Here is a 26,972-nt window from a genome sequence, read left to right as displayed (position 1 = left end):
CTTATAAGCCTCCTTATTCACCTCCTAGGTGCTCTCCTTAAGGAGACAAAATACCCCTTCTGACCCAGTGAAACAGGGAGCACACTGATTGCCTGGCTGACCCAATTCTGCACCTGAGAATATCCAGTAATACTGTAAAAATATGGCTGACTGTATGCTGCGGCGCGTGTGCCTTAAAGAGTAGGTGATCTGAGCGGTGTACGCTAAAGAGGCATATACAATGCTGTGCAAAAGTTTTAGGCCAGTTTGAATAAAATGCAAAGTGAGGCCTCAGTGACACGGGTGCATCGGCACCCGTACACCGGCGCCGATGCGCCCGTGTGACTGACACCAGCAGACTGACATACCTGCAGACGGCCGTCTCTCTGCAGCGCTGGAGGAAAGAACATGTGACCGGCTTCATTGCCGGTCATGTGTTTTTTCCTTCAGCGCTGCAGAGAGACGGCCGTCTGCAGGTACGTCCGTCTCCTTCCTGCAGTCACACGGGCGCATCGGCGCCAGTGTACGGGTGCCGATGCACCCGTGTCACTGAGGCCTAAGAATTCTTTCAAAAATGAAAAAGTGTTAATAGTTTATTTTTGTCAATTAACAAAAAGTGAATGAACAAAAGAAAAATCTAACTCGCATCAATATTTGGTGTGACCAGCCTTTGCCTTTACAACAGCATCAATTCTTCTAGGTATACTTGCATAGTTTTTGAAGGAACTCGGCAGGGAGATTGTACAGCGTCCGAAGAGCGGGCCCACAGCCGAGGAGATAGCGGGGTAGATAAAGGCTTTATCATGGGTCTCTATCATCTCCTCCCATGGGGGTAGCTCGGGACCCGACCAAGTCACTGCTGGGGGAGGTCACAGGGGAAAAGTAACCGGAGGTTACCTGAAACTTCTTTATCACATGTAACGCCACTGTTCCATCCGCTGCTGTGAAAATTCATGGTGAAATAACTTAGTTCACACACACGAAAAACTTTCTGGACAAACCGGGAACAGTCGGTAATGTCCGTTCACTGTAATGTTTCCGTCTACAACAGAATAAAGTGATGCGACAGGGAGGATTCTCGGGGTATTCTAGACGATCCACAGTCCCAGTTATCTGTGTGATCCCGCTCCCGACGACTCTCTCTCTAACTCCATACCAGTCCACACTCATATTACTTGTCTTTTCCTTTAGCCATGCAGCGGTCCTTCTCTCTTAGTCAGTGCTTAGTGGTAGCATCGGCATAGACTGGGTAGACTGGGCCCAGGCCAAGCAGAAGGTAATCGCTCAGCTTCCTCCATTCTCTCCACACACAGACCTATAGGTGTCTATGTAACTCACTCACTGACTCTTACAGGAACACTTGCTAACTTGCAGACTCAGACTAGACTCTTGCAAGACTGGCACGGACTGACTTGCATCCCCCTTGCAAACACATATATATATAACACAGTCACATCACACAAAGTGATACATTTTCCAGACATAACCCAGACATTAACCCATTCAGTGCTGCAGGGTTGCATTACACCTAATACTAATACATACTACACATAGGACAATGACAAGACAGTGGCACAAAACAGACATATAACATTATGGAGGGGCCCCACTAACTCTGGGCCACTACAGTTGTTGGCCGACATCCCCAGATATTCTGTGGATGTCGGCTTGCTTAAATCCTTTTGTCTCTTCATGTATTCCCAGACAGACTGGATGATGTTGAGATCAGAGATCTGTGAGGTCATATCATGTTTGGAACAACCTCCCTGCTGAGTTCCTTCAAAAACTGTGTGCAAGTGTAGAAGAATTGATGCTGTTTTGAAGACAAAGGATGGTCATACCAAATATTGATGTGATTTAGATTTCTCTTTTCTTCAGTCACTTTGCATTTAGTAAATTGACAAAAAATAAACTATTAACACTTCTATTGCTGAAAGCATACTTATTTTACAGCATTTTTTCCACACCCACCTAAAAAAATTGTATAGTACTGTAGGAAAAGTGTGAGGGAGGGCCTAATATTTTAACTATTATATTCTTAGTGGCTGTGGTCCTGAGTTTGCTCCAGGGTCCATAGTACTCTAGTTACAGTGCTCTACTGTATGGAATCCATCACAGAATAATTGCGGCATGCCATATTATGGAGGTACTGAGTAATATTGTACCATATGGATGTACCACACAGCATACCTAGTGCCTATGATTCTCTATTGCAGGAGTCTCAGTTCTGTTGTACACTCACCTGGGCACACTGCAGTGCCGCGTGGAGACATGGAGATGGAGGGTGCTTCCTGGCATCCACTAAAATCATCAGTCCCAGATCTCTTATCTCCTTTCTGTAAGAAAAACGACATATTAGGATTCCATAAAATAATGGATACATTTGTATCTACTTTTATACACTTGTGATCCTCATGATAGAACAAAGGAACGGTAGTAGTACCAATAGTGGTAGCAGTCTAGTGAAGCTGAAATATCTTATAGATATCATATCTCACCTGGCCACCGAGAACAGATAGAGGAAGAGCCGAGCCACGTCTCTCACTGAGCACCATGTAGCATCCCACGCTGTGCTGTCGGTGGTCACCTGGATTATGGCCCTGCCCAGTTTATCCCGACTTCCTAATACCATAATGATCAGGTTAATACATAAAGATAAAACTAGCATGCATATACAAACTCGTATACCGCTCAGTGGGCAGTTTTTACACACACAGAAAATCACAAGTATGGGGAGAACCAATCATATAGATGCATTAGCCTGCAGCACATCCCCTATTTATGTGGGAAGATGTGTTGCTGGCAAACAAGCATTTTAAGCCTGCATGAATAATCCAATCAGCCAACAAGTGTTTGATATTTCGTCAGCTGGCATATTCAATGGCTCAATAATTGGACAAACAAAGGTTCAGGTGAACGTCCATGCCCTAATTATTGGCCCATGTAAGATGGTCTTATAGGGGATCTGTCATCAACTGTAAGGACCATAAACTAAGTTATGGTGCTTATAGTTTAGGTGATGTGAAGTCCAAGGAGCCTCTTTTCATACTCGCCCATTCCTGCAGTGTCCCACGGCACAGTCAGTGCACATACAGCGGGTTGACACTCTTTAGAAGGCAGTGCGCACACACTCCCATAAAGATGAATGGGACTGCCTTCTGTAAAGAGTCAAGCTGCTGTGCGTACTTTGACTTTTGCCGGTGAATGCTGCATGAATGGGGGACCTGGTGAGTATGGGAAATGGCTCCCCGGACTCATCATCATCTAAACTATGAGCACCACAACATATTTTATATGGCTTATAGTTTATAACAGGGTCCCTTTAAGTTAGTGCAATAGCCTCAGCAAAGATCTAGTTATCAGAACTGTAGAGGTAGCAGTACATAAGAAACTTCCTTTCCAGAATTTTCATGGCGACTGTGTAGCACACTGCTGTTTAGAAACTAATTTCTTCGCCTTTCATCTATCAATCATTTTCCACCAAAGAACTATTCATTAAGCCAAAATCAGCGCAATAATGTCAACCTGACCTAAATAAGAAAGTCAGCGGTTCCTCTCACCAAGATAACATCAAACTCAACAAATACGAGGACCTAACTTTATAGAACATGACTTTTAAAAAGTCCTATAAGACACAACAACAAGTGAACGCACAAAACTAGAACAGAAAAAACAGTAAGAGCAAATCCTCAGTGTGCCAACAGTAAATTCAGAGAAACCAGCGAGACATAAAAAGAGGAACACTTATCATGATCTTGATTAAATGAATCATAGGAGTTTGTCGATGGTGTCAGAAACATCCAGGAGAGGTGATCAAGTAAACCAAGTAGCTCTGTTGCACCCTAATAGATATGGATTAATAAAACCGAATGCCTAGAACAGGGTATCCGGCCTGACAAGGGCGATACCATCTGAATCCTAGACTAGATACACCCTATCAATTTCCTAATTGGCTACTGGTGCATTTCAACCTAAGCAGGGCTCATCACAGACCGTCTTATTTAGGGTTAGCAATTCAGCAATGAATGGGGGTGAAAGTTTCAAGTACCCATGACATCCGAACCAACAGTGCCCTTTTCAGGGTGACCTCTTCAGTAGTGACAGGAGATGCATGCTGTGTGACAAGCTGGCCACAAATTTAAAGAAGTGTGACTTTGTCTTTACATTTAAAGCAATTCCAATTGCCTACATCAAGACTTCAAATGGAAAAGACACCAGAAATAAGTAGTTCTACAAACCTGGAAGACAAGCGATTCCAGAATACAATAACTTGGCACTGAGATCCTGGCACTGGATTGGAAGATCAGTAATGGTCTCCCAAGGACTGGATCCTCTTGATGGAGATCCTACAATGGATACCCATAGTCCACTCTTGGATGGCACTTTCTGAACAGAAGACATCACCTCAGTACCAGGATTCATAGTCGCTACTGATCCTGCTTAATGGAAAGACAACACTTTAGTAAGAATTGTCCGGCGTGTTTAATTTAGGACCCCAGGCTTAAAGCGTAAGTACTGAAGGCTTTGCATTAAGTTGCATGACTTCCAAGCAGATACAGTACATGGCTATTAAAAGTATGTGACACGGTGTGAACCCCGATTCCAAAGACGAGCCTATGGTTCTGTATGTCACAGAAATATGTTGTGCTTTTAAAGGGGCAGATGAGGTTATGACTATTTTTACATCCCGAGGAGATCTGATTTCCGAAAAAAAATACACAACGCTTGTAAACAGCAAGATTATCATCCTGAGCGCTTGGCAACAGTATGGGATAAATTGAACTAAAAGTAGATAAGTGCACATGTATTCTACAGATGAGATCTGGTGCATTGCGAAAAAACTCAATAACAGCATATAACTATATGTTATAAGTATAAGGAATGCTGTAGCCATTGGTCGCTCTGTAGGATACTTTGTAGTCAGGAAAGAAAACCAGTGAGCTTCTTCATGTCACAAGACCCTACCGCCTACCCATATCTCAACTTCTTGAACTCAGTAAGAGAGATGTAGTAGGTAGGATAGTAACTAGAGATGAGCGAGCACGTTCGGCAAGGTGAGTTACTCGAGTGAGGGGGGGGGGGGGGATGTGACCATGCTATCCAACAGTGAGGAAGAACCTGAGTTCCGGGGGAGTGAAAAAGATGAGTATAATGTATTTTTTTAACAGCATAAAAAGGGGCATTTTTACTGATGGGGCACTATGGATATGAGGATTGTGTAGAGGTAACAAGTTCTGGTAAAGCAAGAAGCTAAAATGTCCATTGGTTAAATTTTGCAGAGACAAGCTGTGGCCGGGAGAACTCGTCATGGCAGTTTGAACCAGATAAAAAAAGGCGGAAAAGTGAAAAACACCAATCAGAGGAGATATTATTTGCGACTGCTGGAGGTAACAGTAGTGTAGTCTCTTACACTGTCCGCCTGTGTAGAGCTGGGTTCTACCGCTATGCGGTCAATGCATGATGGTAATACTGATCTTTGTATAGTGGTATTTCAAGTACAGTATGGTGGTATTATTTCCTAAGTATTTGGTGGTATTATTTAATCAGTGCTTGGTGGTAATAGGTGATCATGGTCAAGTGGTATTCGGCTATATTCACACCTGCATTTGGGTCTTCCATTTTCCTGTTCTATTATGGGAGCAGAAAAGGGGAATCCCTTGCCAAACGGGTCCCTCTTATAAAGGAAATGAACAGCGTTGAACGGACCTCATTGACTTTAATGGTGTGTGTTTGGTCTCCATTAAGCTGTCCAACATTTTACTGGAAGACAAAGTCCTTCATGCCGGATTTGTGATGGAAACTCCGAATGGAGCTCTCTAACACAAATGTGAATATAGCATTATTTGGCCCTTACACAGTGTTATTATTGGTAATTTTGGTCATGATATAGTAGATTCTGTTCAGTGACCGTATGGAAATAATATGAATGTTGATAATATTTGCATCTTGTATATACAGCATGCTGTATAAGGTTTTTTCACTTAACCAATCAAGCTTTATTAGAAATAATAGCATACACGCACAAGGACTATATATATATATATATATATATATATATATATATATATATATATATGTGTGTGTATACAATACTTAACACGCAATGAAGTAATAAATGAAAACAAAAACTGACTAAGTGTGGTTAATCAGACCTTATTACTACCCTATATAGTTCTTGCAAGTCCAGCAATTCTCAAATACTGGTTCCCAAGTGGTAGATGAGTGTTGAATAGAATCACCATACATTAGTGTGACAGGAACAGAAATTACTATCTTATAGTCAATCAATATAAGGATACTTTAACATGGACGAATAACAGCCTGAGTAATTGCTCAAAATTCGTCCCGTGTAAAAATGGGACTCAACAGGGCAAGTAAGCAACGGTCGATCAGGTGATCGGTGGAGATCCTGAATGACGGATCTAATACGGACGACTAGAGATGAGCGAGTACCCAAATGCTTGGGTCCTCGTTATTTGAGTTGAGCTTTTCGTAAAATTCGAGAGCTCTACTCGAGTAATGAACCCCATTGACTATAGTGGGAGACTTGAGCATTTTTGTATGTGGGCCGCCGGGTGGCAAGTTTTTTTTTTATGGACTAAATATGGACCAATTGAATGTATTTAGACGTGTGTTGATGCATGTAAAAAAAAATGCAGAATGTCCTCTCTTGGTCCGTATCATGGACCAAAATCACCCTTGAAAGTCTATGGGAGTGTAAACCAACGCAGTGAAAATGGATGTTTCATGCCTATTCAATGTTTTTTTACGCATGTAGCCAAGAGACAGTGTTGAAAACTGTCAAAAAAAAGTGACATCAATTGGGCTTCTTTGAGGTTTTTTGCACATGTGAAAAACGCAGTAAATGGGATTCAAAGTGCAGATGCAATTGGGACATAAAAAATGTGCATACACACCAAACTCGCACCTACACATGCAGTGAAAAAGGTGCATTTTTCACAGACCTGAATTGCATACGCCCATGTGAATTAGGCTTCTAAGCGGTATTCCAGTTGAAACAAGTTATCTTCTATCCAAGAGATAGGGAATTACTAGCTTTTCAGTGGAAGTCCGACCACTGGGACTCCCACCAATCCCGAGAAGAGTAATCTGGTTCGTTCCCAAATGAATGGAATGGAGGTCGCGCAAGAGCACTGCCACTAAATTCATTTCAATGGGAGTGCCATAGATTGCCGAGTGTTTCAACTCAGCAATTTCTGGTGCTCTCATTGAAATAAATGTATATTATGTTGATATAAATAGTTATACAGACCTCACCTAATAAGAATTTTAGTAGCAATGCCCCACTTTGCTTAATTGTGTGGTGTCTATGATCTTGAGTTGCCTGGCACAGTGGCCAGGGGGCCATGTGGAGTGTAGACTACTGGCTCTGGCACAATAGTCAACCTTGAAGGTAACTGAAATAAATGCCTATACTCACCTCTCTCGCTCTGCCGCTCTGTTCCCCAACTGACTTCCGCATGTAACAAGAACACATGGTCCCTATGACTGACCCCCGATCTTAATGTTGGTGGTGAAGCAAGCACTTTCTTGGTCACGTGTTTGCGCTACTCAGAGATCAGTTGGAAAATGATTGTTGCGGCCAGGGGAGTAAGAGAGGTGAGTACAGATTATTTTTGTCTGTATATAACGGGCATTACTGAGCGGGTGCATGGGTGGGGTATTATTATTGAGGACAAAAGGTCGCGTTGGCACTATGGCAAAATAGTATAATAAAAAATAAATCTTATGATTTGTATAGCGCCAACTTATTCCGCAGCACCTTAAATACCCACCAAGCTGGGTATTCATTTCACCGACCTCGGAAGGATGGTAGGCTGAGTCAACCTTGAGCCGGTTATCTGCACCATGCGGGGATTGAACCTGAAGGTTGTGAGTGAGACCTTGGGACTGCATTTCTATTGTTTTAGCACTCTGTGCCACATGGGTATTATGAATGAGTTGGGGCATAACGAAGGTATCATTACTGTGTGTGGGCACTTTTACTGTGTGAAGACCTTTAAAACCTGCACATACAGCTTGGGCCTACATGGGGAACCAAAATAGGGTACTATCAGGCTACATTCACACCTGTGTTTTTTAAGCCTCCTACTTGCAGGACCTTTTGTCTGGTGAAATGGGGTCTGTTCGGCTCTGATCACTTCCGTCATAAAATGGGTACGTTTGACCAGGGAATTCCCCTTATCAGCTTCTATAATGAAGCAGGAGAAAAGAATCCTCTAACAAAGATATGAATATAGCCTTACTGTGTAGGGCACCACTGTGGCGTTACTACTATCTAGGGCACTATGGATGGGGAGATTGTGTAGAGGTTGGGAAAACATAGGGAGCATTCTAGAAAATTGAGGAGCTAAAAATGTGTGTGTCATTCTGCAGGGCCAAGTTATGACCGGACGAAGTCATCATGGCAGTCTGGGCCAAGATGGAGAAGAAAAAGGAAAATGAACAACTCCAGTCACAGAAGATGCCACCTGGGGTTACTGGATATAATGATACTGTAAGTACTAATATACTTTGCAGAACACCTTTGTAGCTTTGTAGAACTGATATATACCGCTATATGGTCACTGTATAGTGTTATTATTGGTAATATTGACCATTGGTGCAGATTTTGACTCAGATTCAGCTGTAGATCTGCAGCTGATTTCTGCCCTTTCTGCTAAATGTGAACACATCCTAAAACATGATCTTCAGGATCAGTCATCCTTTACTTGTCCAAACTCGGACAATGTACCCATTCAACATCCCCCTAAAAGATATGGACATATTGGAGTAACAAATCCAAAACAAGCTTTTAGCAAACTTCTACACGAAACAGGGTTCTACTGATTCAGTTGTCTCAGCACTAGGCCTGAACACTGGTGTATAAACTAAGTGTTATACCAGGCTTTTATGGCTCTTAGACCATATTAAACCTCAGTTTTAGAAGTTTTGGTGATCTGCTGGTTCAGTTTGAACTAATTCGGACTGAACTGAACTTTTTGTAAAAGTTCATGGAACTGGGTGAACCGAACGCTTCCATAGTTCGCTCATCAAAAATGAGGACCATATCTATTAGTGCTAGCTGTATACACAGTACTTACAGTATGTCTTGGAATAGTCGTAGTAATTCACAGTCAGGCCATGCACTTAAAAACTTGATACCAGCCTCCAATTTTTTGGATTTTTTGGTCTAATGATGTCTGTAGAGCTCTAACACATGGTCTTATTTGATACTTGATTGGTATTATTGGTTTATATAGGAGTTGCCCAGGAATAGAAAATTCTTCTCCCTTTTCCAGAAACTGTAGAATGTTCTGGTTCATACATTGCAGCTCCATCCAATTTGAGGCTGAGCTGCAATACCAAGAACAATCTATGGACTAGAGTGGTGCTGTTTCTAGAAAGATTGCAACCCCTTTTTTTTCTAATCACTTCCTGTACAATGGTAGCATTTTGACTACATTTGCATCTTTTTAGTAGAACGCATGGCCATAAGGGTTGATTATGAAATCGAAATAGACGTGAATTACAGATATAGTCACGCACAGATATAACAATCGTTAACACGACCAGTGCTTTGTGATAACTTGATTACAGCATTGTGGTACATTTTAGCTATAATGCTTTGAATGTCAAGTTAACGTTTACTATATCTGTATGTATGTTCACCAATTTTTAAACTATACTTCCAGTGCTAAAGTCTCACACGTTCTTGCTATAAAAGGAAACTCATCCACTTACTAATACCTTTCCCGGAGAACTTAGCCCGGCTAAGTCTAGGAGAGCAGACGGCAGACACTCTTCTCCAAGTCCCACCATACTGATTAGAGCTGTTATCCATGCTAAGGCTATCTCCACGTTGTCCTTTTAGAAAGGAGAATCTATGTACAAGGGATGGAGAAGAAGAGTCTGAGCCAGGTGAAGCAGTCATTTTTGGGTTTCTTGAAGCACCTGGCAAATCCCCAGATTTGGAGTCTGTCTTTCCAGCGAAAAGCCTGGATGTTTGGTTTTGAGGTTTACGACGGGAACAAATAGGACTTTCTAAGGCAGCAAAAGTGCTAGATCTACTCATTGTTTCTTCCAAAATCTCAGTCATAGGTGTTGTGAGGAACTTAATTGGATTTTTAAGAGCTGCAAGATATGACTGACGGAAGCGGCACTTTGATTCCTTGACATTCAGTTCTTTGTTGAGTTTTCTCCTACGGCATGGGGTGCACACCCCTTCCTCACTGGTCTGAGTTCTCCCACACACCCACTTATTAATAGCAACACTTGAAACAGGATCTCCGTTAACTTTAGGAACCCTGATAGAATCCCCCATTTCCTGGTGGCGAGAAATGAATGGTTTATTTTCGGCCTTGACAGCGGATTCTAAAAGGTCCACATAGTCTCCTTCCAGATCTTTGTCTGCCGTCTCATCCAAGTGTGGTGTCATGAGATCGTTCAGCACTTCAAGCTCGGAAACGTCTTTAAAGGAATATGAGGTTTTGTTCTGCATGGACGTTCGAGTCACATCAGTCCTGTATTTCCATCGTACTTCTAAGTACTTATGACATGATTCCTCCCTGGCTGATCCTAGTTATTGAAATTAGGTTTTTTTTGTGGCCGTGGATGTTGACCGAGTTGGGGGGAGGGGGAAATTTTAGGTAAATTCATCCAGAATTCCCTTTCGAATTGATATTGTAGAGTTTATTTATGGATTCCTAGTTTTCACCGGTTGACCGATATCTCCAGGAATGTGTCCACTCCGAGCAGCCAGAAATTGAATTAAATTAAATTTCTGCTTAAATGTCAATGTACTAATGAACAGCCTGATTCTGTCATGGCCTCTTAAAGTCTTCAAGCAACTCCCAAGAAGATGGAGCCGAGTCAGTGTTCCAGAGCATGTCGCCTGATATGAGTCCATACGGGGAACCAGCCATGCTGCGGCCACCGAGCACTTAGCGTGGAGACTGCAATTAAACAGTACATTAAGCAACCTTGTAATCGCTCTGTAATGAAGCGACGCGACCAGTTTCCAAGGGGCCTGCGAAAAGAATATAAATTGAATTAAAAATTATGCTTTATGGACACAAGATTTGTTCAAATACAAGGGAATAGAGCAAAGTCTGTGATAGATAATAGCGCCGGCAGCAACCCTCGCCGTATGTTTACATTTTCCTGTGTGCCTTGTCCTATTTTTCATGGCAAGGCAAAAATAAATGTTTGTTTAGTAGGAGTTCATTGGCATTTATCCACCGAAACAGAGATGAATGGAGCAGATTACTAAGCACATGCGGCATAGATACTGATGCATCCTAGGGTTCCCCTTACACAACACGATTTGCTTTGATCTAGAAGAAAGACGACAATCACGATGATCATTACTGCATGTAAGTGGCCAAAACTGTCAGTTCTATCAGTGGGAATTTATTTCCTATTATTTTTTTTAGCTCCAACATATTCTAAAACGCTGTATAGAATATATCGTCTCATACTGGTTCCTGTCAGCGCAGGATCTCGGTGACTATATCCACTGCGTTAATGGCTTTTGCCTAACGTATGCACCAGGAAACATTCCCAATGTATACATTTCACAAAGGTTGCGACAGATGACTAACAGTGGCATTCATCAACTATAGGCTATAATGGCATCCTGTAATAGAAAGTATCTGTTAAACAGATGCTATTATAGCCTATGGGTGATGGATGCCACTGTTAGGCATCTGTTTAGCCTATTCGTCACTTATAGGCTATAATAGTATCCTTCTAACGGATGCTCTTATAATAATAATATGCAGCATTTTACAAGTCAGGGGGAATATAGACGAAAAAAAGATATAAGATATTAAACCCATTGACAGTTTGAACAATAGGAGGGAGGGTCATGCTCACAAGAGTTTATAGACTATTGGGAACTAGGGTGACACAAGACGTATAAGTGCTTGTTCTATACAATGGTCCTGCCATCTTATATATAAATAGGGTAGTATATATAAAGCTGTATGAGCCGGTCACCAGCCGATATCTGTGTATGTACAGATATGAAGTGCCTTAGGGTGTACGGCGTGTGGGGAGCACAAGCTCTAAGGGAAAGTAGAAGCGGGGTAAATGCAGAAGAATTAGATTAGGGAATGTGGTAGGTCTCCCTTAAAAGATATGCTTTGAGGGCATATTAAAAACTATGGGCATTGGAGATTAACCTGATTGCCTGAGGTAGTGCATTCCAGAGAACTGGTGCTGCTTTGTGGAGAGATTTATGGATGAGAGTAATGCGCTTAAAATGTCATCTACAGTGGATGGGCAACCAATGAAGTGACCGACACAGGGTGGAGACATTAGTGTAGCGGTTGGACAAAAATATAAGCTTTAGCTGCTGCATTCAGGATCGATTGGAAAAGGGAAGAGTTAAGTGAGAGGAAAACCAATTGGTAGTGAGTTACAGCAATCAAGCCAAGAATGGATTAGGGCAACAATAAGAGTTTTTGATGTCTCCACACTAAGAAAGGAGCGTTGAAATGCTTATGACATATCCGTTAAACAAATACCTTACAATGACATCTGTCACCCCAAAACTACTAAGGTGTCCACTTAAGAGAAACAGTGTTTTACAGGATACATCTGCTTGGAATAGCACAGTCTGCTGGGCCATGGCATTCAGGAAAAAAAATGGATACCAGCCGCACCGAGATGGAAAGGATTTTTATCCAAAGAATTTAGCCTAAAGATCCTTTATATGTATATAGTGGAAACCAGCACATACTTCAAAAACATAATATGAAAGTAGCGTTAGCTGTGTGAGGCACTCCTAAGGGGGCGCCATGATGATCTGGGCCTTATGCTTATTAGAAGACATTGTGGGAGGATATTGGAATAGCCAGAGGAAACCAACATAGAGCATACACAGTACTGTACATAAAGCTGTCATTTCTGAGGTCGGGTCCCAACACATAATACCAGTAGTAGCGGGCACTAAGCCACTTAGTAAACACAGAGGGAATAGAACTGCAGGCTCAATTGATAGGCGTAAACATTGCATAAAGGGTCAATAACATTAACTTAACAGAGAGCATGTAGCTTCTACATTGTTATACTGACTATAATAAAAAGTAAGATATTGAGGACCCTAGTTGGTGGGTGGATAGTCAATCCATGCATGTTGAATCATTGAATGTCTCCCATCCATATGGGTAAATGTGCGCACACAAATAAAAGATCCACCCAACAAGTTCAGCTACGATCCCCAAAAGTTACGCTACGTACTTTCTTTACCTACCCTTGTAGAACACCTCCAAGTTTCACATAGTCACAGGTGCTTTGTACAGCCAGGCCTGCCTTGTAATAGGAGCAGTAATTCTCTGATTCCCCATTATGGCTGACAATGCAACTCAATGCATTCTGGGAAAGTAGTTCTCGAAATGTAAGACAAACTACACAAAACGAAAAGAGTGAAACTTACTAGAATCCCAGTGTGCATGCGGGGATGAGCGACATCACACATCACCCAGTCTGCACTTAATGAAGCATGATAAGTACATAATACCTTCCAGAGATGGACGCCTGCAGGAGTCTGCAACAAAACTTCTTTACTTGCACTTCTCAGGAGGGGCTACCAGTTCCAACTTGCTGCTTACACACCTCCAGTCACCAGGCCGTTCCTGCCACATACAAAAAAAGGGGACAAGGAGACAAACCCCCAGCACCTACAGTCAACCAAGCCTCCCCTTGAAGGACCCCCTCCCTGCGCCTTCCATTGATGTGATTGGAGGGCTGCGATCCGAATTTAGCTGCACCAAAGACAGAGGAATGTGGAGACAGAGCTTGGTGTCAGGCTGTCAGACTTTAATAGAAGCCCCCTCCCTTCCCCCCACTGCTTGCTGGCACTGATCACAAGCTAACAGTTGTATCAACAGTCACCTGCTGGGACTTGTACCCATTCACACACCCTGAGATTAGAGTAAAAGTATACTGTGCAAGTAACTGATGGGCTGTCGCTCCTGGACCCTGTGCAGAAGAACATCTCTTTACACTGCACGCTTTTTGTGTCAGCAGCAGAGATGTTGCAACAATGTATACAAACGTAGCAGAACCGAATGTATCAATTACTGGTAGATTCATTGTTACTATATTGTGATCAAATAAAGGTTTTATGTGAACTTTCGTTTACGATGGCCAAAAATTTCCTCTGCCAGGTAGGAAAATTTCAATTGAAGTCAGGTGAAACTACATGTTTTTGGCAGAATGTTTTCTTAAAGGCATTGTCCAGTTGTAAACTATTTATGGCCTATCCTCAATAATCAGTGGGGTTCATGGCTAGGGCTTCCAAAGATCAGCTTTATGTTGAGGCAATGCACTGGTGTACCGAACTGATTTCTGCAGGAAGCAGACAGCTCTGTTCTAACTGCAGTGGCCGGGCTTGGTATTGCAGGCCAAGTTCCCGCTGAAATGAATGGGAGCTTTGTCCGTAATTCAAAGTCTGGCCCCTACTGTAAAAATCCAGCTGTCCACTTCCTGCCAAGTTCACCAGCACACCGGTCCAACGAACAGCTAATTGGCATATGTTCCAGGCAACAGACCCCCACCGACCTACTATTGCAAACGTATCCTAAGGATAAGCCATTAATAATCTACAACTGGACAAACTCTGATTGGCCCATTTTTTTTCTGACATGTTGCTGGTGGGATCATTCATAGAAATGAACCCATGGACAATTGATTGGTCACATTCCAGCCAATGCTTATCTCATGGTCCTTGTACATGAGCTTATTAGTGGGGCCAAGCATTCCTGTGAACATCTGTTCAACTGACAACTGTACAGTGTAAAGGGACCAATAATCAGCATTTGCTAATTTGCTGATCAGCTTGTTTATGCAAGCATAAAAATACTCACTGATTGGCGGTACATCTCCTTGTGTGTACAGCTGGCCTATGGAGAAAATTGATTGCATTTGCTATCGTTGGTCCCATAAGCCTATTCTCGACCCATGTAACAAGAAAATGAAAGGAGCTCCAATGCAACATGTGTGTTGATCGGACTGAGAATTTGGCCTGTGTAAAAGGACTATTAGGGTCTGTCCATATCTGCCCTTGTTGTTGCCATTGTTCAGTTCTATCATAAAAGTCCAATCATTAATGAAAATTATGGAACTGCTGAATCTGGAGCTTTACTGACATAAATGGCAACCAATAAGCTCCATTGACTATTACAGGGTCTGTTGGGTTTCCATAATTGTTTCTGGGATTTTGTGCCAGATCTGCTTCAGATGCCCCCAATGGAGCCTCCAATGCAGATGTGAGCAGACCCTCTTGTGTATGGCTAGCTTTACTGAGTCCAATGTTAAAGGGGCTGCCTTCAACCTATACTATTGATGACCTATCCTCATAGGTCATCTTCAGTGGTCATCCACCATTTGTGATCCCTGTAAATCAGTTGATCACCGGGCCCGCTGTTCGTGCAGAGAACGCTGGAAGCAGATAATGCCATCAACATTTCAGCAGCTCAGTCGGGTATTACAGGCACAGCTCCCATTGAATTGAGTGGGAGCTGTGCCTGCAGTGCCAAATGGGGCTGCTGCAATATGGACAGTACTATCTGTTTCCTGTGGATAGGTCATGAATAATAAAAGTCCCGGACAACCCCTTTAAACCACATATGCCAGATTGTTATACTACCATGAGTTATGACAAATGACAGTCTTAGCTCTGATACATCTGTACTTGGTTCAGATACAATGAGTATCTATGGAATGCTTCTATATATACTTTCTTGATATATAAGGATTGACTGTTACTTACCCCATAGGCTACAAGTGTTGACTGACCAGTAGCTTTCTTGGATGTCTCCTGTGAAAAGTCCATGACAAAAGACAGTGATACAAACTCCTCATCCTTAAAACGTTTTTTTTTTTTTTCAATAGCCCCCCTGTTCGGCGCGAGACAAACCCGATGCAGGGGTTAAAAAAAACAAAACAGGTAGTGCTTACCTGAATCCCCGCACTCCGGTGACTTCTTACTTACCTTGTGAAGATGGCCGCCGGGATCTTCACCCTCGGTGGACTGTAGGTCTTCTGTGCGGTCCATTGCCGATTCCAGCCTCCTGATTGGCTGGAATCGGCACATGACGGGGCGGAGCTACGAGGAGCCGCTCTCCGGCACGAGCAGCCCCATTCAGAAAAGAAGAAGACCGGACTGCGCAAGCGCGTCTAATCGGGCGATTAGACACTGAAAATTAGACGGCACCATGGAGACGGGGATGCTAGCAACGGAGCAGGTAAGTGAATAACTTCTGTATGGCTCATAATTAATGCACAATGTACACTACAAAGTGCATTAATATGGCAATACAGAAGTGTATACCCCCACTTGCTTTCGCGGGACAACCCCTTTAAGTCTTCCCTTGCTTGTTATTGCAAGTGAGTAAACATTTTGGGTAATGTTCCACATCCATTGGCTAATAGATGAGGGTCCTCAATGTGAGACCCCTCTATTATCTCAGAATACTTTAGTAGGGGATTTGAAAATGGATTTTGTAAACCAGACATCCCCTATATATTCTTGTCATCATTTCCCTTTCCCATATTCATAGAATGTAGCAATTGCTATTTATGTAATGCCCTAATAGCTACAATGTTAGCAGCAGCAGAGAGTTGCTGTAGAGTTGTAGATTCTTTGCCATTGCCCTGTAAACCTGTGAATGGACTTGGCTTATTTTAATGTACTGTATAAGAAAGCTCCTAATAAAAAATGCATTGTTAAATGGGATTGTTAATCAAGGAATTTCCCAGTATATACAGTCAGAATACTTACAACCACTTGTCCGTCTGTCTGTAAGTGATTTACATGCTCCGCCCCTGATCACATGATGGTGACGTTATAAAAGGTCCTACACCCCAAGTCAGTAAGTTACATGATCGACTCCTGTTCACATGATGGTGACGTAATCACAGGTCCTATTCCATAGCAACTGAAGCTGCGGGAGTTTGTAGGGGATGCATAACTCACTCACTTGGGATGATCTCCGAATGAAGAACCTGTGACGATGTCACCATCATGTGATTAGAGGCGGAGCATGTAACTCACTCATTCTGGATGATCAGGGGCAGAGCAAGAGTGATTGAGTTACATGCCCCAACCCTGATCACATGGCAGTGATGTAATCAACGGTCCTGTAACTTCACGGCTGCTGTCCAGCTAGGTGTTCGTTAGTTTTCTATAGCAACAGAGGCCACAGGAGTTTGTAGGGGATGGAATACTAATGAACACCTACACCAGCCGTGTGCTTACGGACCTGTGATGATGTCACCATCATGTGATCAGTCACCTGTGTGGGAGGAGACTGAGGTCACATGACCAGGGGGTGATCAGTGTGTGCAGGACTCAACTGTGCTGCCCTGTTGTATGAAGACTGTATGTGATGTACATGTAGCAGTGCTGTGTGTGTGACGTGCATGTAGCAGAACTGTGTAGCGCATTGCACCACAAGAAACACTTTCCTATTAATTACTAGTACATTTTTTAAAGTTTAAGAATTATGAACTGTTAAAGAAATTTTCTTACACAGTTATGTAATTCCTCAAAGTTCATTTTTAATATCATGGAGAATTGTAAAAGTGAAGTCTGGGAAATATCCCTCACTCTCATTCTGGAGGACTCTCCACAATATGTTAAAGGGATTTTCCAGACAAATACTATCGATAACCTATCATCAGGATAGATCATAAATGGTTAATCACTGGGGATCAGCTGAATGTCCAGTCTGTCAGTGTAGCTGAGCCAGATGTCATCATTGGTGTCAAAGATGAAAGCATCATAGAGGACCTCATGCCCATTGAAGTCAATATGAGCGCTGCCTCCTATTACACTCTGACCTCTGTCTTGGAGCCGGATGTGCAATAGGAGGCTTTAGCTCCCATTGATTTCATTGCTTGTGAAGCCCTCTATGATGCTTTCGCTTCGGACCCAATGACAACATCCAGCTCTGCAACACTTAGAGCGGGCCGGACAATCAAGCTAATAAATGGTGAACCCAAGTGGTGGGACTTCGATACTTATAGTTGACATATCCTGAGGATAGGTCATCAATAGAATTTGCCAAAAAAAACCTTTAAATGGTTGCTCATTGACATCAATATGTGAGGGTCAAATGAAGCAATAAAGCTAGTAGGACGGTAGGACATAATGTCTAACTTCTCTTTTATTAAAAACCAGCATAAGGTATGTGTTTCGGAGTGAACCCCTTCATCAGTCTAGCTGGGTAGAGCATCACTCTTGGGACTGAATAACTAAGGATCCCAAAAGTGCTGCTGATACCAGTGGTGGAAGAATCCAGGGCTGGGGACACCAGTAGAAGTGGAGGACACTGCAGAGAAAATGTAGCAATCCTGGCAGTATTGTCCGGTGATTGATTTCAAGTGATTGCCCAAAAAACATACAGAATAGAGGATATTGACCGATGTGGGATCAATAGGAGAATCCCCACTAAAACCCCAAAAAGGGGATTTCAAATGGAGTGGTGAAAAAAAATGCTGCAAAAATTGCATGCACTGTTAAAAACCCCATGCAGTTTTTAGAAACCCCGTGCATTATTGATAAAACGCACACAGTTTTTGCTGCAGTTCAAAAGCGTTTCAAACACCACCAAGTGTGAACATGGAGATACAATCATAGTAAACTCTCAGCTGTGAGAGATATAAGGTCTGTAAGACTTTACAGCCTCTGGACATTCCTATTCACTGACAGCAAGCTGAGATGTAGTAAACAGTAAGGAATTAAAATATATCGTAAAGTGAAAAAAGTTGCGTAGGTTTCTATTAAAAACCTTTAGGGTGCGTTCACAAACCAATCATTTGCTGTGGGCTGTGGTGTGGGTCTGCAGCAGATTGCTCCCTTTCAATTGAATTCAAATGGAAGGGATGAAACGTGCTGCTGATCTGCACCAAAATCCACGACAAATTAGCGACACCCTTGAATGCACCCTTCAAATGTAACATGTGTTTCATAATGATTTTAATGCTACATGTTTCTCACTTGAGAAGCAACAATTTGGCAGAAATTTGCCCCGGGAAAAAAATGATTAAGATTCCAGCGTCGGTGATGTCATCCGTGTGATGACATTAAACATCTGATTTATAAACCGAGGGCTGGAATATTCAGGCGATTGCTTGTCTTGCCGGTAATTATGCACATACAAGTTTGCTACTTTGGTGCCAGTTCAGGGTCTGAGCTCATAATCTCTCCGAAATATCCTGGAAATGTAATCTCCTGCCCAGAGCTCCATATAAACCGCTCCCCAATTAGAAGAGTAATCTACCAGCACATACCAGGCAATGCAATTAAAGTGGGGCACGGTGCAACCAGGGAGTTGGTCGTTCTGCAGCGCAATTCTTACTAAACTCTGTAACTCGACTATACAGACTGGATAGACACAAAATTAGTGATCACTGTGAAGAGATTAATGAGCCACTGAAATACGCCTGGTTGGCTTAGCGCTTATATACTGCGTGCCGCTACAGCCCTCGTACAGAGCATTCTCCGGTACTCATAGGCTGAGTTGTCCTCTTCTGGCTTACCCATCAGGGACTTTTAAGAATTAAGCCGCAGAACGCACTGCAACATGCAGCTGAATCTGCCACTGCGGAAATCTGCAAGAAAACTGGCATCTCTAAGGGTGCACTCTCACGCCCGGATGTGTATTTCGGCCTATGAATATGCAGCGTATGCAAGGGCTGAAATACGCTGATACTTTGCGTGTTTCTGCCTATCGGCAGTATTTTGGATGCATAAGAGCTCCTGCAGATGAGCGCATGTGTAGATACACTCATAAGAGGAGGATGTGATTGTGCAGTGAATGGAGCACTATCACATATTCTCGCAAGCGTCTCCGGGCCCGTTCACATCGGTGCGGGACATAACAGTTTTGAACCAGCTCAGCAGCCTAGTTAGTTCCCAGTGTTACCAATTAACACCATGACATTACACAATTATGTGGCGATTTTGTGCTAACGGGAATACACACAAAAATTGAGCATGTCGCCTATTTTTTCACCCGATGGAAATGTGGGTGCAAAAATGCTCAATGTAAGGGAACCCATTCAAATCATAGGGTTTTATTGTCAGTGATTTGTGTATTTACACACACCTATTAATTTCAATGGGCTATTAGGGCGGATTCAGACGAATGTGTTTTTCTCCCCTTATGTGGCCATGATAATCATGACAAAATGAAACCACTGATTTCAATAGAATTTCAGTGGTTTCGCTTTCGCTAGCGGTACTTTTGTCCATTAATTGTATGGCAAAGAAAAGATAGGAACTGCCCTATTTTCCCCACACGTAGGGAATACAACGTGCAGGAAAGATCAGGAGGCACCTAACTTCCTGCAGCTTTTTTCAAACTCCTACGCTCTGTCTCAGATTTTAAAAAGCCAATATCAGAGCCTCTATGTCCCCCTTATCACATCTTGTATCCAAGCTAGAGGCAGTACAATGGGGTACTAGAGCCTCCAAGCCCGTCCGTATCACATCTTGCATCCAAGCTAGAGACAGTACAACAGGAAACCTTGAGCCTCCATGTCCGCTCGTATCGCATCTTTTATCCAAGCTAGAGGTTGCCCAACAGGGTACTAGAGCCTCTATGTCCCCCTTATCACATTTTGTATCCTAGCTAGAGGCGGTACAACAGGGTACTAGAGCCTCCAAGCCCATCCATATCATATCTTGCATCCAAGCTAGAGGTGGTACAGCGGGGTACTAGAGCCTCCATGCCCGTCTGTATCACATCTTTTCCAAGCTAGAGGTGGTACAACAGGGTACTAGATCCTTCATGCCCACCCGTATCACATCTTGTATCCAAGCAAGAGGCGGTACAACAGGGTACTAGAGCCTCCATGTGTGCCTGTATCACATCTTGTATCCAAGCTAGAGGCCGTACAACAGGGTACTAGAGCCTCCATGCCAGTCTGTATCACATCTTGTATCCAAGCTAGAGGTGGTACAACAAGGTATTAGAGCCTCCATGCCTGCCCGTATCACATCTTGTATCCAAGCTAGAGGTGGCCCACCAGTACTAGAGCCTCCATGCCTGCCCGTATCACATCTTGTATCCAAGCTAGAGGTGGCCCACCAGTACTATAGCCTCCATGCCTGCCTATTGTATATCTTGTATACCAAGTTAGAGGCGATATAACAGTTAACTAGAGCCTCCTGTCAAGTATTCGGTTTCCTGCAATAAATTATCCTTTTGCTCTGATATTGTAATCACTTACTTATATCATTATTACAATCACACAGAGAAAGTTTCATTCCATTCCGACAACTCCTTCTAGGGGAGGGATATATGTGACAATGAGTGTATATGGTACATATGTACTTCAGCTTGTGAGGTTTTCCTTCAATGCCCCATTCCCATTCCATCAGCCCACTTATACAATTCTTTAAAGCTCACATCTCATCACTTCCCCCATTCAGAAAGAATAAGATCCTTGGACACAGAGAGCAGCTGGGCCAGCAGTTTAAGAAGTGGTCATTGTATACAGAAATGGTAGCCTTTTGTCTCAGAAAATCCCCCTTTTGTCTCTCTCTGGTGGATAGATTCTTAACATGCAAAACTGAAGCTGGACTATATTTACCATTAGGTGTGGGAAAGATATAAGGTCATTAAATAAGAACTACTGCTGATGATGGGGATTGTAAATTCAGGTTTTGTGGTCCTAGTAGAAAACATAGTAGTAGCAGTGATAGTAGTAGTGGACTAGTACTCATAGGGTTAATCCAGTAAAACAGAACTCATAACAATAGAGCAAACTGAAGAAGTATCCGGGGCGGTTCGGGGTAAAATTTCACCTGACTGTATTGTTGTTTGATGAATGCCACTTTCCCGTGACTTAGTGATACGGAGTGTAATATACACGGAATACCTACTATATTAGGGCGGTTGTACACAACTGATTGTGCAAAAACGCTCGCCTCAACGTGATGTATATGCGCATGAACGAGGTTGTCGAGGTTGATTTGTGCATGTGTGCGTATTGTGCTGTACATTTTGCGCACGCAGGGCCAGTTTACACACACCCCTTTCATGGATTCAAAGGCTATTTAGCCAAATGAGGTCCAGATATGTTCTTTTTTTTCGTGGCTTTGCACAGTTTCACACATCCCTTGTGTATTTGCACACCTCCCATAGACGTCTATGGGGGCCTTTGCTGTGCAGAACACAGAAAGATAGAGCAGGTCCTACTTTTTCAGCAGCTCGTGAAACGCGCAGGTAAAACACGCTCCTGAGAACAGATGACAGGAAGGGGTCATCGATCCATGCTGCTTGTGCAAAATTCTGACCCTCCTATTAGCATAGTGCAACAGAAATCTGGATTCATCTGTTTATACACTGCTCGGTGATCTAATTTTTGCCTTCTGCAGTCTTGTCTTTCTGTTTTTCTTGGGACTTAAACAGATGGGCATATGCGCTAATATGGAGTGTATTGGCGCCTGAACCAGGTAACATTTTTTAAAAATTTTACCGTTCAAACTCCGCGTGAATTTAAAAAAAAAGCAGGACATTAACCCTTTCCAATCCACTGTCTGACCTCTGAAGACATTATGATTTAAGGCTGTACAGCTCCGATGTTGGAAGACGTCCGTCAGGGTTCTCTTACTGTATATTGCCAGCCTCTCTGCTGTCGGAGCCTATCCAACGTGTCACCTCATGCAGTACTGGCTTTAGCCAGCAGATAGCGCCGTTGTATAATGGCAGAAAAAGAGTAAGCCCCCTAGGAAAACCAGGATACAAATTGGATTGGAAAGGGTTAAGTCCTGCCCTAACACTCAAGAATTCGGATAGTGAAAATGAAACAATCTAAATCAACGGTTTCAATTCGTCCCATTTTTCTGCCGTGATTTTCACCCTACAAAACGGGAGAAAATCGCAGTCGTCTGAAGACACCCTTAGATAGCAATGGCGCCGGAACTGTTCATCTACTGCCATAGCCCATCCATGCTAAGGACCGACAAACTGTGCGTTCCTCCATGTAAGGGCAGAGACATACGAGCGTATGCCTTGCACAATTGCGCCACTGGAATCAATGAAACCATATGGAAGTGAATGAGCCAAAAGTCAATAAGAACCAACATTTGAAATCTGATTTCTATTATGGTGACTATATTCTCATACAGCCTTCCCACAAACAAGAATAATTGAAGACTACTTTTTTGACAGGAGAGCTTTTGACTATAATTGGTCAACAATGTGACCGCTGGAAAAAGCTAGTAGGAGATAAAGTGGCATGACGGTTTCCTAGTGTAGTGGAGACCTCTTCCACCTCCATTCACTGTGACCAGGTATGAGCGACTGACTGCTTACACGGAGTGACAGTTGCGAACTGGTCGCTTTATTTCAGTGAGGGCGGGGTCACATGAGGCTTTACCCAAAAACACTCACCCCTGTGCGGTGTATTTGTGCATGAGCGAGGCTTTTGAGCAAGATTTGCATGTGTGTCTGCACATATTAGTGGATTTTTTTAGGCACACAAGGCCAGTTGACGTGCGCACATGACACACCCCTCCCATGGAATTTATTGGCTATTTTAGCCTAATATAGGTTAGCGGTCTTCGGTTCCTGCATTTTGTGCAGTCACACCCTTCCCCTTGCGTATTTTCGCACTCGCCATAGACGTCTATTGCACTTTTGCTGCGCAAAACATAGGAAAGTAGAGCAGGAGCAGGACAAAATGCGCTTATGTTTAACGCGCACAGATTTTGTATGCGCAAACATGGCCACGTGACGGCGCCCTGAGCTGAAACACAGAGACTACTGAGCAATTTCTCACTTAGTACCCTGTCAAGTCATGTGTGCACCCGCGACGACTGTAGCTGAAAATTGCTCTTTTGGGTGATTTTTCAGCCAATAGTTGTAAAGCCAGCCTAAGGGCTCTTTCACTCGGGTGAGTTTGTGCGCATAGGAGGGTGCGCAAATGTGCCCTTGTCCTGAACAAAATTGCGCACTGAACTGTGCGATTTCGTGTGCTAATCAATAGCACTGGGGACTAAGCAGGCTGGCCAGCCTACTAATTAGTACGGAGCGTGGATCCACTCGCGAGAGGACGTGACAGCGCTCCATTCAGAGTGCAATTATGTCACGCTTTCAAAAGCTTGTGTGAAAGAGCAATGCGCTGCTCCAGTGAATGCGCGATTTTCATGCGCATGAAGCTCAAGTCTTCTGGTTGGAAGGAATAGCCCGTTCACGCGATTTTTAGGGCAAGGTAGCCGTGATTTTCTGACATGTCTATACTGCGCTAAAACCAAGTATTTGTTGCAGAATATTGGCTATGAAATGTGCACCAGAATTAGGTCGCGATTTCGCCGCGAGAAAATCGGGGCAAAATCACATTTGTGTTCAATGCTTTTTCCTGAGAACAATCTTGCATCATTTTATCGCGCAATAGACAATAGGACTTTCTAATGTTAAAAAACGCATCGCATTGCACGAAAATCGTAAGTTCGTTCATTGCGATGTAATAAAACAGAGGCTCCATAGGGAAACATTGTCGATTTTCAAATCCCCCAACATTGCAGATGGGAATAAAACGATTGAAAAGCATGGGTTTCATAATTCTGTGTTTTCATGCACTTTCCAATTGCGCAAAAATTTAGAGATTTTATCAAGTGTGAAGGCCGCCTTATACAACCCAGCGCGGTACAATATAAGGGCAAAACCACATGGCCGTATGCAAAACTACGCTCGCCGCTACAGAGTGTAGTGGTACATGAACCAGATTTTTTTTAATCGGGCCATTCAAATTCGGCGCCATGGTGCGAGAGTTTAAAAACATGTCCTGCCCTATTTTTCTTGCACGTAGTATTAGCTATAGAGAATACTGATAATGAAAATGACATCATTGGTTTCGTTTCGTATGGGACAAAATCCCGCCCATTTAAAGAAGCCCTAAGTGAATGGGGCTAAAACAAACCTCATTCACTCAAGGTGGTTTCACATGGATGATAAAATCAATTGATTCCCTCGCAATGCGAGAATGAGTAAAAACGCAGAATTATGAAACCAATTGTCTTCAATGATTTCCTTCACATTTGCGATGTTTTCACTCATGCGATGCTGCGGGAAAAAAAATTGCCTATCTTTCTGCATTTTGCGTTTTTTAAATCTCCCATGCTTCCCTATGGAGCCTCCTTTTAATTGCATTGCAAAGCACGAACTTAAGATTTTCATGCCAGGCGGTTTTAACATTAAAATGCTCCATTGATTTTCGTGCTAAGCGCTGATGCTCAAAAATCGCAGGAAAAAAGATGTGATTTTGCAGTGATTTTTCTATGCAAAATCGCTGTATAGAATTAGTCTAATAGCGTAAAAAAATCCCCAGCAGATTCCAGGCATGCTGCGGACATCCAAGTCTGTTGCAGTGATGCCATTGATTTCCACTGTGGATTTGGAAAGAATGAAATCCAAAGGAATTTCCACCAGGCTAGTAAGCCATAGATTAGGATGCTTGCCTCTGTCCTGTCAATATCACAGAGTGCTGGATGTCCGAGGACCGTAGCCCCTCTTCAGCCCCCTCTTTCTGTAATACTAGGAGCCCAACACCCACCAAGCAGGACAGTCTTAGGAGTTAAGTGGACCCCACTCAAATCTCCCGGAATTCTTGTCAAGTGCAAAGAGTAAGAAGATAGAGAAGTGAGTCGGCTGAGACGCCAACCAGTTCCCTTCATCCCTTTTTTTCCGTAATCTCTTCAAAGCAAACAGCTGTTATTTCCAGAAACTGATCTGCGGGCCCAGCAAGCCTCATTAACCCATTTCCGCTAGTCATGCTGGTGAATGTTACGTCTGTATAATGGATCTGCTTGAACAGATTTTGCATGATTGCACTATTGGGAAGATACATTACTGGTGATGGGAATTAGAACAGTTGGCAGATGATTATATAAGATAACGGCAGGCGCTGCCTCCGAATCATATACATCTTCTCCAAACAGATTCCGAACAACCAAAAGTACCGCTTTTTACAACTTTTTTTACTTCAGTAAAATTAATTAGTTGAATGGTAGAAAATCCGGGGAAGGAGCCAAAATTTAGTGAGCACGGCCCGCTTCACAGTAAGTAACATCAGCGCCGACATCAGTTACTGCGTCTGACATGTGGACGTCAGCACCAAATGTTAGATGCAGAGAGAAGCCCAGCATGGGGCGGCAAGCTGAACGTATGCAGGTTGGGCAGGCACCCGAGGATGCGTACTTACCACTTGGAAAGAATGTGTGGTTGGTATTCTGCCGGCATCTATGCCTGGCACACTGAGGACATATGTGGTAGAAATACGTTTGTATGAATATGGCCTAAGGGCTCCTTCAGATTAGCGTAAGCACAGAAATGCTTGCGATATCCGGTGCATATCTGCGCTGTTTACTGCACTTTTTTTGTGCGCTGCTGGGGACTGTTCACACCAGCGCGGGAAACACCCGCTTCCTGATTTAAAAAGCTGTGCAGCCTAATTAGTCACTGGTGTTATCGATTTCCCCGCGAAATTGCACAGTTCATTGTGCAATTTCGCTGAGATCAGGTGCGCATTTGTGCAATCTAATAGACTCCTATGGTTCCTTAGGTGTGCAAATGTGCCCAAAAATAGATCATGTCACGCAAAAACAAAGGTAAGAATGCGAAGAATGCAAAAACATAGGGCATGCCGCACATTTTTGCCGCACAGCATGTATATGACCCAAATTAATATCACAGAAAGGGAAATATCATACAGACAAAAAAAAAAGTCACAGAAAGCCGCCATATACTTACTGATATGCTGATACAGGAGAGCAGACATATATACCACTTATCCCCCAACATGCAGACAACTAGAATGCTAAATGGAGGAGCAAGTAACACAAGTGAAAGGCACTGATGAGGCCACCACTCACATACCTTCCTTATATTGAGGTGAGTGGCTGCTTAGTGCTTATTCCCATGCAAAAAAGTAGATACAGGGTGTCAGACCACATGATACATATAGTGCACCAT

The 26,972-nt window shown here is 43.0% G+C and overlaps 1 protein-coding gene across 7 annotated transcripts in view; it reads right to left on the bottom strand.

Moving 5' to 3' along the window:
* Positions 1–13,713, bottom strand: part of KIAA1755 (KIAA1755 ortholog) — a 64,199-nt gene extending 50,486 nt beyond the window's left edge. Inside the window, exons 1-6 of one of the 7 annotated variants that reach the window (XM_066588038.1) lie at positions 13,505–13,713; positions 13,238–13,391; positions 9,724–11,008; positions 4,218–4,418; positions 2,478–2,601; positions 2,222–2,315 (exon numbers count right to left, since the gene is read on the bottom strand). In XM_066588038.1, the coding sequence (XP_066444135.1) occupies positions 2,222–2,315; positions 2,478–2,601; positions 4,218–4,418; positions 9,724–10,480 (1,176 nt within the window). In that variant the 5' untranslated portion in view covers positions 10,481–11,008; positions 13,238–13,391; positions 13,505–13,713. The other 6 variants (XM_066588041.1, XM_066588042.1, XM_066588044.1 and 3 more) reach the window with 6 other exon arrangements.
* Between the last annotated feature and the right edge of the window lie 13,259 nt (positions 13,714–26,972).

This window comes from Eleutherodactylus coqui, chromosome 13 (genome assembly GCF_035609145.1).
Source record: "Eleutherodactylus coqui strain aEleCoq1 chromosome 13, aEleCoq1.hap1, whole genome shotgun sequence".
NCBI lineage: Eukaryota > Metazoa > Chordata > Amphibia > Anura > Eleutherodactylidae > Eleutherodactylus > Eleutherodactylus coqui.
This window is presented reverse-complemented; position numbering and strand designations above follow the sequence as displayed.